At 37.0% G+C, this 18,718-nt stretch overlaps 2 protein-coding genes across 4 annotated transcripts; both read right to left on the bottom strand.

Moving 5' to 3' along the window:
* Positions 1 to 560: 560 nt before the first annotated feature.
* Positions 561 to 2,363, bottom strand: LOC103430078 (long-chain-alcohol O-fatty-acyltransferase-like). The gene has a single exon (XM_008368208.4). It carries the CDS (start codon positions 1,811 to 1,813, stop codon positions 710 to 712), a length of 1,104 nt encoding a protein of 367 aa, XP_008366430.2. The 5' UTR covers positions 1,814 to 2,363; the 3' UTR covers positions 561 to 709.
* A 49-nt stretch (positions 2,364 to 2,412) lies between these two features.
* LOC103448348 (protein ENHANCED DOWNY MILDEW 2) lies at positions 2,413 to 16,710 on the bottom strand. 3 transcript variants are annotated; one of them, XM_029088870.2, is made up of 20 exons: positions 15,568 to 16,710; positions 14,922 to 15,349; positions 14,744 to 14,840; positions 13,807 to 13,860; positions 13,543 to 13,685; positions 13,338 to 13,434; positions 13,129 to 13,227; positions 11,186 to 11,433; positions 10,938 to 11,069; positions 10,309 to 10,848; positions 9,642 to 9,789; positions 9,433 to 9,534; positions 8,257 to 8,349; positions 7,570 to 7,611; positions 5,959 to 6,069; positions 4,745 to 4,816; positions 4,528 to 4,646; positions 4,342 to 4,405; positions 3,250 to 4,256; positions 2,413 to 2,887 (listed from the first exon to the last, which is right to left on the bottom strand). In XM_029088870.2, exons 2-19 carry the CDS (start codon positions 15,329 to 15,331, stop codon positions 3,255 to 3,257), a joined length of 3,573 nt encoding a protein of 1,190 aa, XP_028944703.1. In that variant the 5' UTR covers positions 15,332 to 15,349; positions 15,568 to 16,710; the 3' UTR covers positions 2,413 to 2,887; positions 3,250 to 3,254. The 3 variants fall into 3 exon arrangements, with proteins under 3 accessions (XP_028944703.1, XP_028944704.1, XP_070663844.1); XM_029088871.2 differs by having other exon boundaries at positions 2,413 to 2,826; XM_070807743.1 differs by having other exon boundaries at positions 14,922 to 15,334.
* Between the last annotated feature and the right edge of the window lie 2,008 nt (positions 16,711 to 18,718).

Genomic DNA, 18,718 nt, shown 5'->3' with positions numbered 1-18,718 from the left:
CTCATTGATTTTGTGCATCTACATACTCAATTGACACCGCTATACTTGTTTGTATTTTGATTAATGAAATATCATCCTTTGACTTGGAAGAAGACTTCCATTCTTATTTTTCATCAACGATTCAACTCTCTCTCTCTCTCTCTCTCAAAAAAGACTTCCATTCTCTCTCAAAAAAGACTTCCATTCTTATTTTTCATCAGCGTTCTCTCTCTCTCTCTCTAACTTTTATTTGGCTCTTCTCATATGATTTCTGTCTTCATTCCCTTGGCCCTTGTGCTCTTTTTATGGGCCTTGGCCCTTGTGCTCCTTTTATGGGCCTCCATTCGAAGAGTTTATGTTGCAATGTGCAACGTGTATGCATTTGGGTGAATCGGGTGGTTATACTTTCAAACGGTCATTAATTCAAACACCATATTCATTTAATCATAATTAATCCCAAGGTTCACAACGGAATATAAATAAAACAACAAACTTGTCCGCCAATACGAGCTTGGCTAGGAACTATGAAGCGATTGTTGTATACAGTAATAGATTTATAGTGTCATTTCGTACACTTGAACTTGCTTTCTCAAAGGAAACTTCTGAATTCATATCTCATACGACAAATTAAAAGAGAGAAGATTTATGATAGTACTTTCATTAAAAAAACAAATAAGTTGAACCAATAGGTCTTTTCATCAAAGTAACCTACAAATTATTCGTGTATCAACTAACTTTTCCACCAATTAAAGTTTAAGGGCAGGTGGGACTTGACAAAATCCACCATAACTGGATACTCATTTATAGCCTTCACATCCACGCCATTTCTAAGCAGCTGAGGGAAGAACAGCCAATTGGCCGTCACAGCCAAGAACAACAACGTCAACGGCCACGAAACAACCGGTTTTAACCGCCACCTGTTGGCCACTGCCTTCTTGACCTCCACCTCGATTGCCACACACACCCCATGCAGCACAAAGAACCATGTCACTTCCCACGTCGGAGGCACACGTGCCAGATAGTAATAAATCACCTCGTGCATTAGACCTGAGACCACAAAAGTGGACATCATAGCGAGAAATCGGGCCAATCGAGGCCCGACTACACGCGTGAAAACATTGCGTACGGGGTAGTACGTAGTGGGTCGTAAAATCTTTGTGACCATGAGGTTCCATCTACGGCCCCAAAAGTCTTGAAGCGAAGTGGAAAGGTAAGGCTCGTTGGAATGCGGCTCGAGCTCAAATCCAAAAACGGCTCGAGCCGGGGTCGCAAACAGGGGTAGCAAAATTTCTAGCCCCAGGTACAGGTGGCAGCAGTACAAAGCCAATATAACATACGGGTGTAAATGTTGCCTATAGTCATATGATCCGACGACCAAAGCCAAAAGCAAGGCTTTTACAGCAAACAGAATTGACTTTTTACCAATTGGGTAACTTGTGTTGTCTGATTTTGTGGCGTTTGGGGGGATTTTGTGATCTGGGTTCTGATTTGAGGGTGATTTTTGAGGTGGGTTTTGCTTGATTTTGATTGGGAGGATAGCTAGGGAGATGAATTGGAAGAGGGGTAGTGGGGGTGGAGAAGATAGAGGGCCATGATCAAAGGAGAAGAGGAGGAGCTTAAAGGTGGCAAGCCAGACGAGCAAGAAGGTGGTGGGCCCACCAAGGTGGAAGGAATGGAGGTTTAAGGGGAGGAGGATGAAGAGGTAGAGGATGGGGAGGAGAGAGAGGAGCCTGAGGATGCCCTTTGGGATTCTGGATGATATGTAGAAACAATAACACAGAGATATGTTGGCTAGGAAACATACCTTGATGAAGTTGTAGATTTCACCCTCCATTTCTGGTTTGGTCTGGTCTCTTTCTCTCTCTAGATTTGTATCCTCTCTCTACAAAGATATAGGGAAGGGAGGAGTATTCAAGTTGTGTTTGAGTTTGGGGATTATGGTAAATGAATAGGTTGGGTGGAAGTTAAAACTTCTGTTAAACCTTGTTAGTTGGGCCTTAATTGCACTACACATTGGCCCTTTGCTTGTATTTACTGCCCTTGCAGTCTGTTGGTTGTTGGATCTGAACTGTATGTGTTTCGTGAGTTCATGTCTATAAGTTGGTTAAGAGAGTACTCTTCTTCCTAGCACTCGAGGACCCAAATTCAAATTCATCTGTATGGACTATGTAACCAAAAAGAAAACGAAAACTGAATAAAAACCTATAAAAATCGTAGTTCTAACCGAGAATATATCTACGAAAAAAAGGCAGAATCCCCAATTCACAAGTCCGCAAATTTTAATTTCTAAAATGGTATTAGATCAAGAACTAGATTTTCACTCATTCAATTGGTGTTTTATAGATGCTTAGGAAGGAAGTTGAAGTTCCTCACTTACCAAAAACATGAACACAACATGGCGGCATGAAGAAAAGATCAGGGGAACGCAGAAAAGACACCGAAAGGACTCAAATCCATGAAGCTCGCGGCACAAAGTTTTAACTTATTTAACCATCCTGGAGTGGAGCATATAGTTCAGACACAATTTATAGGGATATGATAACCGAACCGCTACTAGTTGAGAAAACAGAGTCGGCACTGGTTGAGATAACACCGGTACAATCTGCCAATCATCATCCATCAGCATTTGGGCGTCATGGCAATGATCGTGAATTTGAGAGTCAGAACGATGTGCTTGCTTCATTCATAGTCGCTTGTGACGCAGAGATGTGACCATTCTCTTGAGCTACTGCCCTGTGCTCGGCAGACCAATCAGGAAGGATGGCTCCATAGATAGAGTGGAGGTAGCCTCATCCATTCATCCATTTGTTTCCCATTCGCATCAGCAGATCCAGAGAGATGGGAGAACTAAAAGGAGACGGTAAACCGTTAAATTTGAAGTCTAAATTTTGATTCAGATTGATCCTTCCTGGGTGACAAATGCAACTTGTTAAGATCCGAACAAAAGGATTTAAGTAATTTGGGAAGATAAAAAAAATCATGCATCTTGATCTGGGCAACAAGACGATAACTGGTTACAAACTCTTCTGCCTACGTGGCTATCTCATGGGAATAAATCTTCGGGAACAAGGCAAACTCACTCATTTAGCCAAAGTAAGAAGAAAAAAGGATGGAAGAACAAACTAGTAAAATATCATAAGTTTCCGTTCAAGATGCAACTAAAATAATAAAGTGGCATGAAGTACAATGTTGCCAAAACACTTGTATTTAATACACCAGCATTTACTACTCTTATGTACAAAAAAGGAGAACCTACTTATCACATTGTACCTGTTTTACTCATTCAGCCAACCTGCTGAATTTTGGTTCGAATAGCTTTGGTGAGGACCGGGAGCAAAACCCATGGAGCCACCATGTTGACCGGGCCGGGGTGCCCTGGGATCATAAGTGCCGTTGCTACTGGACATGTGCGGTTGATATCCTATAGCAGGTTCAGATCCTAAGCGGCCCATCCTCGTGTGGTTCAATTCATCCAACCGAGGTGCATACCGCTGCGTGACTGATGTGTTCATTCTGTACGATAACTCAGCTGCAGGACCAGGATGACTATGGCTGTCAGTAGATGAATACGATCCAATCTGTCCACTCACAGAATCCTGACCCACCAAATAATTACTTCTTGAAGAATCAAAATCTTGCTGACCATAAAGGCGAATCTGAGAGCATACGTCAGACTCCCTCCTAAATGCATCTTCTGCCTGTGTACAACCAAGGCAATCCAATCTCTCTCTCGTGTGCCCCACAAACAATTCCTCCAAGTTTGTAGCCCTATAACCAGAATTGGGACCGGTAGACCATCTATGAGTCAGACTCGAGTAAGGCTCATCATTGCTCATGGAGAAGCTCCTTCTACCTGTGTCATCAGCAATGTTGAACTTTGTCCCACCATAAGTAGTTCCGAACTGCATGCTTGAACCAGAGTTGCCAGGCTCAGAATGCTGATCTCCTTTTTCAGCAGGCTGAATGCGTGGCAGAATTTCCTTGCATATCTCATCAATGTTGTTCCCATCCCCAGGACTCTCGGGTTTTATGCCATCATCAATCAGCATAGGCGCTTCACCATATTGATCATTATTACCTATTGACCGACTGTTATTTAAAGAGTCAGAATGATCTTTCGTATACCCTGATGCAGTGATGTGACCATGCTCTTGGGCTATAGCCTTGATGTCAGCGGACCAATCAGGACGACTCCAGAGATAAAGTGGTGGCGGCGTTACATTCCATTGATCCAATTGTTTGTCATTCGCATCAACAGATCCGGGGAGATAAAAAGACTGAATGGAGACTAGTCACCAGTAAATTCACATTCTAAAATTTCAAAACAGATATTAAGATTCAGCCAGTTGGGTAAACACATACCTTTCCTGACAGAAACTGGGTATCCTCCCAGATCAAATCATAAGGCGATTTCTTTTCATTTAACCTGATGAAAGACACAAATGTAAGAAACTATATGCAAACTGAAGTCCAACTCAAAGGCATGGCCACATTTATGTATGCCTTTGTGTTTAAAAAAGAGAGAGATGAACAACGGCAAGCAGCTACCCTTGAGTTTCTGGTGGAACAATAAGAATAAGGAGCTTTGGATTGAACTCAAGAGCCTTGTCAATGAACTTGTTTGCCAAAGCTGCTTTAACTCCGAAAGGAGGGTTTAACCCCATGATCTGCTCAAGTAGAAAAGTTGTGGAGACTGAAACAATTAACACAAAGGTTCTAAAATTCAAATGTCTTGATGAAATAAAAACAACCACCAGTTTCCTACCAATTGTGACCCTTTCGGTAACTCCTTTGGTTTTACTTTCATCCAATCTCTCTTCTCAAAACAGAAATCATTCTGCCAAATGAAAATACACACAAAAAAATCAGTTTCCCAGTTTTGATGTTTTAAGCCAGTAAAATGCACACTTAACAGCCTTATACCCAACATAGGGAACGAGAAAGAAATGAAAACAATCTTAAGAGATAAAATTGGTCGCAATACGTTTTTTACTTAAAAATGAGGATGAAAAGAATCAAGAGCGAGCAATATAACTCCCAGTGCTGGTTGTCGAAATTGCATTCCATTGTAAGTATAAACCTCATAAAAGCCAAATCTGAAATACAATAGGTCTTCACAGTGGAAGCACAATGTTACTTGCATACCGTTGAGAGTATTAATCCCATGTTGGGGAAAGAAGGGACATTGCATGCGCTTATAAGTAATTACTCTCCACATTGCCAATTGGTTTTATGGTGGAACCACAACTTTCTTCATGGTATCAGAGCCGATTGTCCCATGTATGAAGCCCAACGGCCACACGTGCTCCACATCACCGATTTGTGTTGTCCACATGTTAGGCTTGAAAATTCGCCAAACGTGAGGGGCGTGTTGAGAATATTAATCCCATGTCGTGGAAAGAAGGGACCTTACATGTGCTTATAACTAATTAGGCAACTCCCCATATTGCCAAATGGTATTATGGTGGAACCCCAACGTATATATCCTATAGGCTATTATCATCCAACTACATGTTTGACCACATCCTCATCCCTTATTACGTTTTCCATCAGAAGTGAAGTGCAAAAATATAATGAATAGCTACTCCAAACTTTTCAACCTTTATCAAGTAATGGCTGAAAATGCATCTGATAAAGAAAAAGTAGTTCATCCATCATTCTTTTTCCGGGTACATTTGTTTGTTGTTCATTATATGGAGCGTGTCTCATAATCTCACTTACTCTGAAATCCCATCAACTGAAATTTCAGGGATAGACTATAAAGCTACATCGGGTGTGTATATTTCTACTAAGTGGTTCAGACCCATCATAAACAGTTAGTGAATAACTTCTAATGCTGCAGAAACAGTTCTAGTTTCTACCTTACATCATATCCCACATTCATCAGTGGTGAACAATGCAACCATGTTTGCATATGTCATAGGTAATATGAATGATGCGGATTGACCAACATTAAAGACGTACATGAATGACTATTACCTTCGGTTGAATACAGTCATAGTTTTTATAAAAGCAATTCTTCCCCGTCTCTTCAAGTTTCTTCTTCATTACAATGCTGAAATCATTGGCACCACAACAGAAGTCCACTATCTGTACATTGGAATAAAAAGTAATCAGGTACTACCCAATCAACATTATTTTGATGTCGAGGTAATCGACATTGAAAAAAAAGAAAGAAAAAAAAAAAAAAAAAAAAAAAATATATATATATATATATGTAATAAGTCCTTTTAGCCAAAAGGATGAGATTGGCATACATAACTCCTCACTTTGGTCCCTGACAATGAAAATCGATAGAAGTGGTCCTTGGTTTGTCCACCATAAATCATTTTGGTCATTCCGTGAAAAATCCGTCAATATCCTTGTTAAATTGTCACGTGAAAGACCACATGACCACCTTTTTAAGGGTATTTTTGTCAAACCAACGCCTTAACAAGGACATGGACAAATTTTTCATGGAATGACCAAAATGATTCACAGTGGACAAACTCAAGGACCACTTTTATCGATTTTCATTGTCGGGGACTAAAGTGAGGAGTTATGCCAATCTCAGGGACCATTTTAGCAAAAAAGCCTACGTAATAATAAAGAAACCCAGGCCCATCCTACATAACAACCTAAGCTCATGATCCAACATTAATTTCACGTTCAATAAGGAATCACAACCACAACAGTTCTCTTTCTTATCATATAATATGCACTTTGAGAACAAGAAGACAGCCATCCAACAATAAACTGGCTTATGACTTCTGCGGTGAATATACTTATTGCAAGTTCAATTGTGTAAAGTCAAACAAAAGTAATAACTTTTTGGGTACTAGATGCTTCTGTTGCAGTTTTGCAGAAAAAGAACAACTATGATTCAACATTTTTTTATGAGAAAACAATTTTATTGATCCCATACAAATACTTTAGACCGGGTAGTCCACTAAATAAAATGCATCTAAAAGCAGCCTAACTAGAAACTTTTAACTAACAGAAACGCAAAAAAGCTGAACAGAAACATTTCCGAGCACAGCCAAGGAATAGTCCTCAGAAGTACACTAGATCATCCCATTTCGAAAAACTTTTCTCTAATAAGTGCAGCACTGTTCTTTAGTTTCATTGTTATACAGTTCCTTATTGACATTACAGCTGTACTCTAATTGACCTTTAGGGTTTGTCATCAGGTAAACCATTCATCTGCTGAAGTTTTTCTCCTTTGACAATAAATTTTGATGCTTCTGCTATTGTAAAGATGTCAGGTCCTAGAAGTAGTCTCTGAAAGAACTCTATGTTGATACGAATAATGCTGCAAGCTTGCCACAGTTTGTGCCATTGTCATAATCCATGTTGTCACAAACTCAGATGCCGAACATAGTATAAGATTTATACTTCAGTTGGCCTTTAGGTGAACAAATAAAGCGTTCAGGTTGAAGCTTCTAAGAAAAGGAATGCCTCACCCAGGAAAAAGTCCAATTGTGCAAACAAAAAATTACGCATATGGTAAGACAAACAAGAGTCATCAATTGCATAACTAAAAGAAACATCCAAAAGACATACACCTATGTACTAAAATTATCTCACAGATAAAAGCATATAGATCCATACCGTATCTCCATCTTTTGCATACCAATGGAGCCTATCAGCAATCTGCATATTAAACTCAAGCTTTTAAAATTCTTCAAGGTTTCATTAAGTTCATAATACATGCTCAACGGCTAAAGTTGCAGACCAGATAAATAAGAGGTAAAACTATGTGAGAGTAAATCAAAATTGAATAACCATATAGTATATACCAACAGAGTTTAATTCACAAAACGATATGTGAAAGCACGAGTAAACCAAAAGTCCGCAGCACTGTGTGAATTTTTGGGTGATTTGGTGGCAAGTCACACTAGAATTTCGAAGATTAGATATTTTTGCTCTTTTGTCTAACTGGTGAACCTATTGTCCGATACTGGAGATTATCTTGCAACTTCTTGACCTTGTCTACTGACAAAGTTTTCCTTCTCAACAGAAAACAAATTAAAGAAATCCAAAAGTCATGTTGGATCTCATTATCTTTAAAACTGGAGGAAGCATAACACAACCATGAATTTTTCAATGTCAAGATGAGCTTAAGCATAAGCAACCACACCAAACATGCGTGGGTTGGACAACTTCATAAAGGCAAGTTTCCTCTAAATAAATAATTCATTAAAGCCCAAGCTGAGAAAAAAGTATAAGCAGTAATAAGTTAGCAAAAGAGTGCATCATAACTTTGAAATATAAAAACCTTGAACACAACCAAATTACCTCTTTTAATTTGTCCACCTTTGTAAAATGACGACCAAAGGACGTGTAGCGCATTCCATGCATGAAAGGTGCAAGATATACTCTCAGCTTGTTCTGCATGAAAATGAATCAATAAATTAATGGGAAACTAGAAAACACAACAGTTATCTGATGAACCTTTAATACACATATTACGTACAAATAAAATCCCATAACAAACTCAACCACAAAAAGAAAGAGAAAACAGGAAACAAAGAAAAATTAAGATCAGAGAGAGAGAGAGATGCTACAAATATAGCTCTTAATATAGAGTTCAGGCACAGGGATGCACAAAACGCTCGCCATTACACATTTGAAAATGTAACATGTCACAAACTTAGCTACAATAATGTATAGAATTCATATGTGAATGAACCTCTAAGCATGTACCAAATGACTTCCTTATCAAAGTGTGGACTAACTTTGCCTACCCTAGAACAATGTGGATGAAGAATAACAGCATATGCCAACCTAGTAAGGTTGTCAGTCAGCTTAATACAGGTCATGTTTTTAAATGTTATTGGCTCATTTGAGCTTGGCTTGTAAAGAAACAAGCCACTCAAAAAAATTACTACAGCGTGATATGAAATTAAAAATACAAGTCAAACTAGTCAAGATAGTATCTAACTCGGATTTCATCACAAGACACCTCTCTTTGAATTGAGGTTGCCTCATTTATTTGTGCTTCAGGTGTGAGGTCCATATCCTTCGCTCTTCTATTTAAATTTATATTTGTTACATGATTATTTATTTCTTTATTCACTTATGTATCAATATTTTCCTAAAGTCATTATGTCAAGTCACGCTTTAAGCTCATTTTGCTCTAAATTCAGCTTAAACTAATGCAAGCCAACCTCATGCCTGAAACCAACATTCAAAGCCCAACTTAGAGCCTAGTTAGTCAAGCATGCTAAAACTCAGCAAATTAAGTTTTAGCACTATGATACTAAGTTTAACTTGGCCCCACACCCGAACCACAAACCAAGCATAACCTGAACTAAAAGAATAGACAATTAGCTGAGATGTGTAAGTCTAGTACACATGGCACACAGACAGCAAACATCAATGCTGGAAACCTAAAGCTTAAAACAATATCAAGATGAATAATCTTAGCTTAATCATAAGTTGTAGGATAGCGAGACTGGATTAGAAAACCACCTTCCACTTGTAAATCTGGTGAACAACCTCAGGAGCACAAACAGCCTCTGAATCTTCAGCACTGCATCCTTCCTCTAGTTTCCGTAACGCCGTTCGAACAGCCTATAATACACGTGGATATCATTATCAAACACATGATAAGAGAAATCATCAAAAGTCCACACTTTTTTGCCGTGCAAAATAGCAGTTGAAATTTCCCAGTGATGTACCTCAATTGAGCCTTCTACCTTTCCCATTGTAATGCTCCTTTCCACAGCATTTTTGGATGAGGATTGATGAGTCGATGGAACTGTGTGCTTTCTTATAACATCTTCCAGAGTTATTGAAGACGCAGCATCTTTCATTAAAGACAATAGCCTGAATTGCAAGAAACAAATCAAAGAACTACTCAAACCTTAAATCAATTGTCTTGTCTGCAACCGTGGTAAGTCCTTGTAAAGTATCCAATCATATACGTGTGTGTGCACACACATGTGTTGAGAGAGAGAGAGAGAGAGAGTAATACACACACACACACTCTCGAATATACTAGTCCCTAGTCCAATTTTAGTTTTTTCTTATTTTTTAAAAACTCGACGCAAAACTAATGAAAAGGAGATGATGGGTACGTGGGTTGGGGGGTAACCACTAGCCCAACCTACCTGGGGTTTGATCATAGTATTTTAATTTACTTTGAGTTTTCAAATTCTTGTTAGTTATTTACACTTTACCCCAGTATATTAAGTTAAATGGTGTAGTTTTAGTATTTTGAATTTTCACCTTCAAGGCATTCTCCCTTATATATTAAATGAAAGAGGTAATGCTATTAACAAATGCTTTAACGAGTTATAAAGCAAAAACAGAACAGAATTGGTAAATAATTTCAACTTAAGTTACCTCCTCTCTGTAGCTGCATCTAAAGATGGTGGTGCGCTGGTCAACTTTTTTGAGGCAGGATTAAATATTGCCAAATCACGCTCCCCATCAGGTTTGCCCTGCTTCCCCGACTTCATTTGCAAAGACTCCTTCCTATAGGCATATAGCTGATCACCCAATGAGGTATTTTGTTCCCCAGCCACAGAAATCTTAGCTTTCTTTTTCAAAGCACAATTCACTTTCAGCTTTCTTGATGTATCTAACCCAGCAGGTAGTTTTTTACTAATTCTGCTACCACCCACTTTTGCGGTAGAAGATGACTTCAGCTTCTCTTTAGATATCATAGGAGCAGTTTGACCCCTAGAGAATTCTTTGGTGGAAAGCTTTCTCTTATTCGCCACAGATATCTCTCTATCTTGAAGGGATTCTGATGTCCCTTTTTTCTTTTTCTCTACAAAATCGGTCTTCTTTCGAATAAAGGTAGTCCTCTTTTCTTTAACTCTAGGGAATTTTATGTGGTCCCTTATTGGCGTTTCAATGTCTTTAATCATCTCATGTTTTCTAATCCAAAGAAAAAGAAAAAAAAGCATTCAGAAAAATTAAATCAAACAAAATAATGAACAAAATCAGCTCACAAAAATAATACTTACGTGCAATATATTAGTACACGGTTAGGTAATAGATGTTCCCAAGCTCTTGTTGTTGTACCTTCATCCTCTGTGTCTTCCTCCTCTTCGTCTTCATCCTCTTCATCTTCCTTTGTTTTTTCAAATACAATCTCCCTGATACAAGCAATTTAAGCATAAGCCATCTTTACACGGAAAAGAAATAAGACCAAAGCATGGTCTCCTAAGAGCATATAAAAATAAAAACAAAAAAGAACAATTAAGAAGATTACTCTGGCAAGCATTTCCTGTGGTAGGATTTAGGACAACGCCGACACACAGCAAACTGCAACTGAGGATCCTTCTTGTTCTCTCCTTGTTCACAAATGCAGCATTTATGAATCGGACACGTAAAAGATTCCCCCAGAGCAATTTTTTTCTCAAGTTCTTCAGCAGAGACTCCATTGTCTTTATAAATGAGTTTTGCAATGCAATGTGGATGGTAAAATTGACCACAGGTTGCAGAAACACAGGGGAAGACCTAACAGAATTGATAAAAATGTTTGAAGTGTAAACCAAACATAAGAATAATACTTTGATGACGGCAATACAAAAAGGCAGAAAACAGCATAAGACTGATGAAAACAATAGGAAAAGGTAGAAAAGGCAGTATAATACTTTGATTATGATATATATATATATATATATGTATGTATGTATATGTATATGTATATGTATATGTATATGTATATGTATATGTATATGTATGTATGTATATGAGTCCCTTCTATTGAGGGATCACTAGAATAATTTTATCAGAGGGACACCTTGTATAGTCTGCTCTGGATTATAGTATAATGATTTGAATAGTCTATTTTCATTCATAGATCATACTTGAAAAAAAAAAAAAAAAGATGGTCACCGTTCCAAGAAAACACTAAAATGACAACATTTAATTGAATGGTTAAACTATTTCCAATTTGGGTGTTTCATTGCAACGATGTTCTTTGAGGGAAGGACCTAAAAGTTAGACCGTTCGGATCATTGAAATATAATGTGGAGTGGGCACTATCTTGTGTCCCTCAATTAAGCTTATTTAAGAGATCCCTCAATTAAGCTTATCTAACATATGACTAATCCTCCCAGTAAAATTAACAACGAAACGTTAAAAATTCCAGACCCTTTACTAAAGAAATTAAACTGCTTTACAAACCCCAGTTTAACCAGTTGCTTCTTGGATGCGCAGGTGGTATTTGAAATGATTGGTTTGTGTTGGTTTTGCACCCGGTTGCCTTTGCATTGTTGGAAATTGACTCACTGGGTTTGGTCAAAGTAATAGAGCTCAAATAATAAAAAGGTGCGTTGTGAATCTGTGATGAGTGATGACCATTCTTAGGGTACCATGGATGCAGAGAAATGCCAAGTTTTTCCAAGAAACTGTATTTGGGATAAAACTACATGTTTTATCTTCTCTTTAGGTTTCCACTTCAAAGAGTTTTAAGGGGTACCACTCTGTTTATGATAATAGTCTCTACATGTTCACAAAAGGCTAGTCTTACATTATTATCCTGCATTGCCGAAGGTTATTCATATTTTTATTCTTCCAGATGATTTAAGGATAATTATCATTCTATGTGTTACACCTTTCCTATTACCAAAATACATTTCTCATTGAAAGAACAAAAAAATTAACCAGGAAAATAAATGGGTAAAGAATTCAGACTAAAATGACCATGCTCAAATTCGTACCAGCACCAGGGATATTCCATTAATTAACGATGGGCCAGATGGAAAATATTGAGTAGAATGAAAATCAAGAAGGAAGAAAGCATATTATAAAAATAAAAAATAAAAACAAAAAAGGAATTCCAACAAGAAATGACGCTCAAAAGATGAAGAACTAAAAACACACTGAAGAAAAGATGTAGGTAGTAACCTAAGATAGCATCATAAAAAGCACAACAAAGGAGACGAAAAGAAGTATAGTCAAAGAAAGAGATCAACAGAGCGTAGCAGAAGAATTTGAGCGAGTATACCTAACACTATAAACTGATCCCAAGAAGCTAAATTCAGAACAATACATCATGTTGCCACACAAACAAAATTAGAACACTACGTCAGTATTGCTTCATTACGAACAATGTAGAAAAACTAAAAAATTCATGGTTCTGAAATTACATCCTTAAACTAATCAAGCTAGCATGTAAACACCAGCTATGTAGAAAATAATTCATACCTCAGCCCCTGAAGATTTATCAGAGGAGCCTAACTTCCCACAAGCATAGCATTGATGTTGTTTATGTTGACAGTTCTTGCAGAAGAAGTTTTGAATTGCCTGCCAAGTTCAGAGAATAAAATACAATAATCATAATATCAATAACAAAAAGAAACCACCAAACGGAAAGAGAAAAAGATTCACATCAAAAGTAAATAAGAAGAGCATACTTCTACTTCATCCTGGGTAAAGCCAAGGGTCTCACACATAGAATGCTCACCATCCTTGACAGTTGCGTGAAATGACCTTAGGCATCTCCCTTCACAACTGCAGAGCGAAAAATATATATGTGGATGCAGTAACTTCTAGGAAATCAAGTTATTTAAAAAATGTTGATATCATGAATCTGTAATAAGTATTAGCAACAGAGCATACCGCAAAAGATCGCCACCATCATCACATAAAGCACAAACAGAATCAAACAGGTTATCATCGTCGTTGGACTCGTCTTCAGCGTCAATCATATCTTCTTCCGTATCATCAACTATAAATCCAGGTTTTGTTGTAGCTTGAATGTCCTGAAAATCCAATGAGTTCACTGGCTCAAACACAATAACATGAAACTAAAAGAAAAATTAAAGAACTAAAGGATAAAATTGTGCTAATGAAAGTGAAAACAAGTAAGCAGTAGAAGATGACCTGATCATACAGTTTCCTCTTGTTGGTCTTCTCTTCAAGTAAATTGACTAAAAACTGTTTCAAAACACAGTTTGCAATTTTATTCAACCATGCATAAACATAAGGACAGTTTGTAGTTCGTGCAGAACGATAAGAACAGAAAATAATACGGATTGAAAACAAAATGAAGCTAAAATCAAGTGAAAGAAGAGCAAGCAAAGAGAAAGGTTGAATCATAATATAATTCACACAACAGAAAGTTTGATTCACCATCTAAGGTTCATATTGTCAATTAATGAATAAGCAGGTAGTACTTAGAGATCAACATGTTCACATAAAGGTTCCCAAATCTATAAGTTTTAATTTTACATTTAAAACAAGAAAGGGGAAGGATGAAACAGTACTGATTTGCCTGCTCCAAAATCAAGATTGAAAACCTATATTGAAGAATACCAACCATAACCACCAAAATACCCCAACTCAATAAATGATTATGCAGTGTGCCACTTCTACCTATTACTGTAATACAATTTATATGTTCAAACAACTTGATGTGATTTGACATTGATGAGAAGTATCTCACAGATTATCTCAGGCAAAAATCCTTGTTCGTTCATTCAGAACTGAAAAACTTGTCGCAGAGCATTTAAAGTACAAAAATCAGGTAAAGGACGATTTTGGTGAATTTTCTCAAGATGGCTCCAAGAACTTTGAAGAGCATGACCAGCATACTATGCATCTAACAGATGGTGTCTACTTAACCTACGTATGTTGAATTTTCCCAGACATGCTTCCAACATTAGGAATTTGACTAAACGTTCATTTGCACTACACAGAAGGAAAAATAGTAGAAAATAGTACTCTGAAATATCTGGAAACTATATACTGATATGAATTGTTAGAAAATGACTAATTACATGGTACAGTTACAATGATAAGAAAAGAAGATAGACAAAACCTTGCACTTTGCTAACGCATCATCCCGTTTAAGAGCTTCACTAATTAGAGGAATGTGATTCACCAGGTCATTCTCAGAAGGCTTGACCTCGTACAAGCTGCAAAATGAGAAAAACCGTCAAACTTGGGTGTAGGAAAACGATTGAAAGTGAAGAGGTGTTTAAAAGATCCAAAGATACCTGAAAACTTTAGATAAGTGATCCCACAAAGATTTGCCGGATGTCTCAGGATTTCTCCTCACATAGTGAAGGAACTGCACTGTTATCAAGATTGACCTTATTACTTCCTCGAAGCTCTTCCTCGGCTTCTGAAGGTTGAGCCAGTTATTTTCCTTAGAGAGCAACGATATCTCAGGATCGACATTGGAAAGATCAAACCGCCATGCGATAACATGCTTATACAGTTTCTGAAGCCCATTATCGGCAGTGCCACGCACAAATATCTGCATTTTCTTGCCGTCTTGCCTCTCACCCTCACTCCACTGAATTGGCAGAACGTGAAATGAGATGGGTTCATCCTTGTCATCTACAAAATGGTAATTTGAAACGGATTGCAGCACCGCCTCCGCCTCATCATCCGACGATTCCATGCCCTTATTCAACTCTCACTATAAATTCACACAGTGCAAAAAACAACAGAAAATAGAGGGAGATAAAAGCTACGGAATCGAATTGAGAAATGGGTTCTAGGCAGGGTTAATAGAATTATCGGGAATTCTTGGAACCAAAGTCGAAATTGGACTAACGAAATTGATAATTTTTGCTTTTAATTTGAACCCTAAAAGGAAAATTAAAAAAATAAATTGGGAATTGAACAATTGTGTACCTGATTGGATTGAAGAAAAAACCTAGCTTCGTCCTCAAACGCTCTCAATCACTTTCTCCACTTTGCTACGAAATTTGAATTTCCCCTTGTATATGTGGCGGTAGGGAAAATTACTCCGTACTGGCCAGGCGCATCGCCGTGTCGTTTATTGTAAATAATGGTTTGAGACCGTGAGGGTCTGAACGCACGTAGTGTTTTTTTTTCGCGCCCGATTATGACACGTAGTCGAAAGATCCTGCATTTCCCCTTTAATTTAGTAGAGATTTTTCAGTGTCGTGAACACGGCTCAGTACATTTTGGCTCACAACCAATTTTGATACAACAATTGGACGGGAACAACACTTAGCTCACAACCGATTTCATGCAAGTCTTCCCAAAATGAAGGTTAGAACCAAAAAATTCATATTCAAAATCCCCTAAACAAGTTTTACATGACAGTTAGCACCCTCTTTTTTACGGGTAGCAAAAGTTAGAAGAAAAACAAACAGTAACAAAGGGCTAGCAAATGCAAGTTATATACGAAGTTTTTGGCACCTACAATTGCTTCTTCGTACATGATACAACAACATTGGCTCATGTCCAGTGTCGATCAATGTTGAACTTGAGATGATCATGTACAGTAACAAATCAAAATTAACATGTAGTTATACTCCCCATTTCACTCAAATTTGAATCCTCTTCCCCGCACTTTATATCAATTTAGTGTACAATGTTGATTGTATAAAAAGAAAATGAGGAAAAACTCATTACTCTATTATCGGTTGTAACCAGCACTGGCTAGTTTCTCTCCCACACATTGTTAGTAATGTTTGTATGCGATTTTGTATTTCATTTAGTTAAGAGCTTGAAGAAAAAATGGAATGATTTTCACTTTGGATTTTCTAGGAAGGAAGAAGACGGTGATTCAGTGATATCTCACACACTGCATGAGCAAAATATTGCCCTTGCAAGGAGGGGAGCCTTCTCTCTCTTACGTCATAATCAATCTAGCCATTCAAATAAAACACCATATAAGATGCTTACAATGGTCATGAGTTATGACTCACTACAGCTAAATCTAAGTGATGCACATAGATTATGATCCAATGGTTCACATTAGACCAGCAATTACACTTAACTAAACAAAAACAAACTTGTTCAATTCTAATTGATCTGCAAAGAGGAGCCCCTCAATAGTCAATACCACGGTCTGGTGGTATTTCCCTTCACTAGGAATTGAGAGGTCTTAGATTAGAATCTCGTGGATGGCGAATTCAATACCAAATTAGGCTGCTTATTTCATGGCTTAGCTGAACTCCCTCTCTCCTTAGTGTAAAAATATCAATGTACTCAAAAAATTGATCTACAAAGAGGTTTAAACATCAACACACATGTACTTCCATCCTCAAATAAATGCAGACAAGGATGTGTGCATTATAAATTTATGTGTGTGTAGCACTACTTGAGAGTGGTGGGCAAAAATGCACCCCAACATAAAAGGGTAGTGTTATTAACAGACCTGTGTTAACTTTTGTTTATTGATCTTCTTTAATTAATTTGATACAGAACCATTTAGTTTCCAAAAAACAGAAACTTTAATAAATTAATATTTAACAATTTTGAAGACCGAGATGAAAACCAAGCTCACATGGACAACAATCTGAAGTACAATCGAGTTTTGCGGCTGAATCCGGTAAATACAGTACAAATACCAACTCAACGACCTAATAAAAAGAAAAAGAAATTTTGCTGCAAACTTTGAAAGTCAAATTGTATAACACGTAACTGATATACAAGTAACAAAATTTCTGGCATTTAACTAAAATAGGTTAAGATTAATCTCGTTAATAGATAGATTGGACGCCTAAACTAACTTAAGGGTATCAAAGGCACTCAAAAATATTACAAATTACAAGCTTAAAAATATTTAATCAATGGACCTCAATCGATAAGCAAAATTTTCAAAACTAAACCTAATAAATGAGTGTAAATGGACTTATATCTTATTAGGGTCGTTACTGAGGATGGGTGAGAGGGTCGACTGTTAAAATGATTCGAAACTAAATCTTTGTTGCCATACCTCATCGTTTTAGAATTAAATTTTGAATCATTTTAGCCAATTGCTCAAATTAATATTTATTTAGCCCAATATTTCTATAAGGACCCAACTCTTATTTAGCATGTTTTAAGCCAAGAAAGTTTGCATACGGAGAAACAAGATTTGCAATTTTATTTTTCATTTGAAAACAATGTGTCAAGAAGGATCCATTGTTGCTTTTCGCTGGATCAACAAAGACTCATTGGTAAACCTTAAAATAATTGGCGTTAATGTTAATAAGATAACATTCCAGATGTTGTATTATTGGTGTGGTGCCCCGTCAGCCATTAGTGAATGGATAATGCCAAGAGATCAAATTTGCAAATCAAATTATGTATCACTAATAAGAGACAAGTAAGTTAATCGATACTTAATTGATAATCCAATCATCTACAACCACATCATTTGGTTTAAAAAATTTGGTCTCCCTAATTACCCAAATTGTAGAATACATAATAGAATAGATCAAAAGAACAAAAGCACTAAGAGATAATAAAAAAAAAACACAAAATATGTTGCCGTGAGTAGTAATTAAATGGTATGTAAATATGTTGGAAATATTAGGAATCCTTTATTAGGAAGGATATATGTGTGTGTCCTTTATTGTTTATTGTTTCCTTATAGAATAAGGATTGTATGTAATGCCCCGTATTAAAAAAAAATGGTTATATGTATATATGTGTGTATGTGGGTAATTATTTTTACTTACAAGAACCTATTTTTTATATGTAAATTATAGTTTCAATGTAAAATCCTTTTTCCTACAAATTATTTCAAAAACTAGCTATTTCATGTTCATATGTAATTAGAGATATTTTTAGTTTGAATTGGAGAAGGGAGATTAAATAAGTTTGGTTTGATTTTCCTCACAAAGGGCCGAGAGTTTGAGGTTGGACTAAATGAGTAGTTTTATTTTGTTATTTTCTGTCAAATATGAGGTGGAGAGTTTGAAATATTAGGAGTTAATGATTTGGTGATTACTCACCACTCTAAATGTGGAGTGGAAGTCTATATAGCATACGTGCATGTGTCTAAGTGCATGAGTTTGGCTTTATTTTCTCACAAAGGCTAAGT

This window comes from Malus domestica, chromosome 11 (assembly GCF_042453785.1).
Source record: "Malus domestica chromosome 11, GDT2T_hap1".
NCBI classification, from domain to species: domain Eukaryota; kingdom Viridiplantae; phylum Streptophyta; class Magnoliopsida; order Rosales; family Rosaceae; genus Malus; species Malus domestica.
This window is presented reverse-complemented; position numbering and strand designations above follow the sequence as displayed.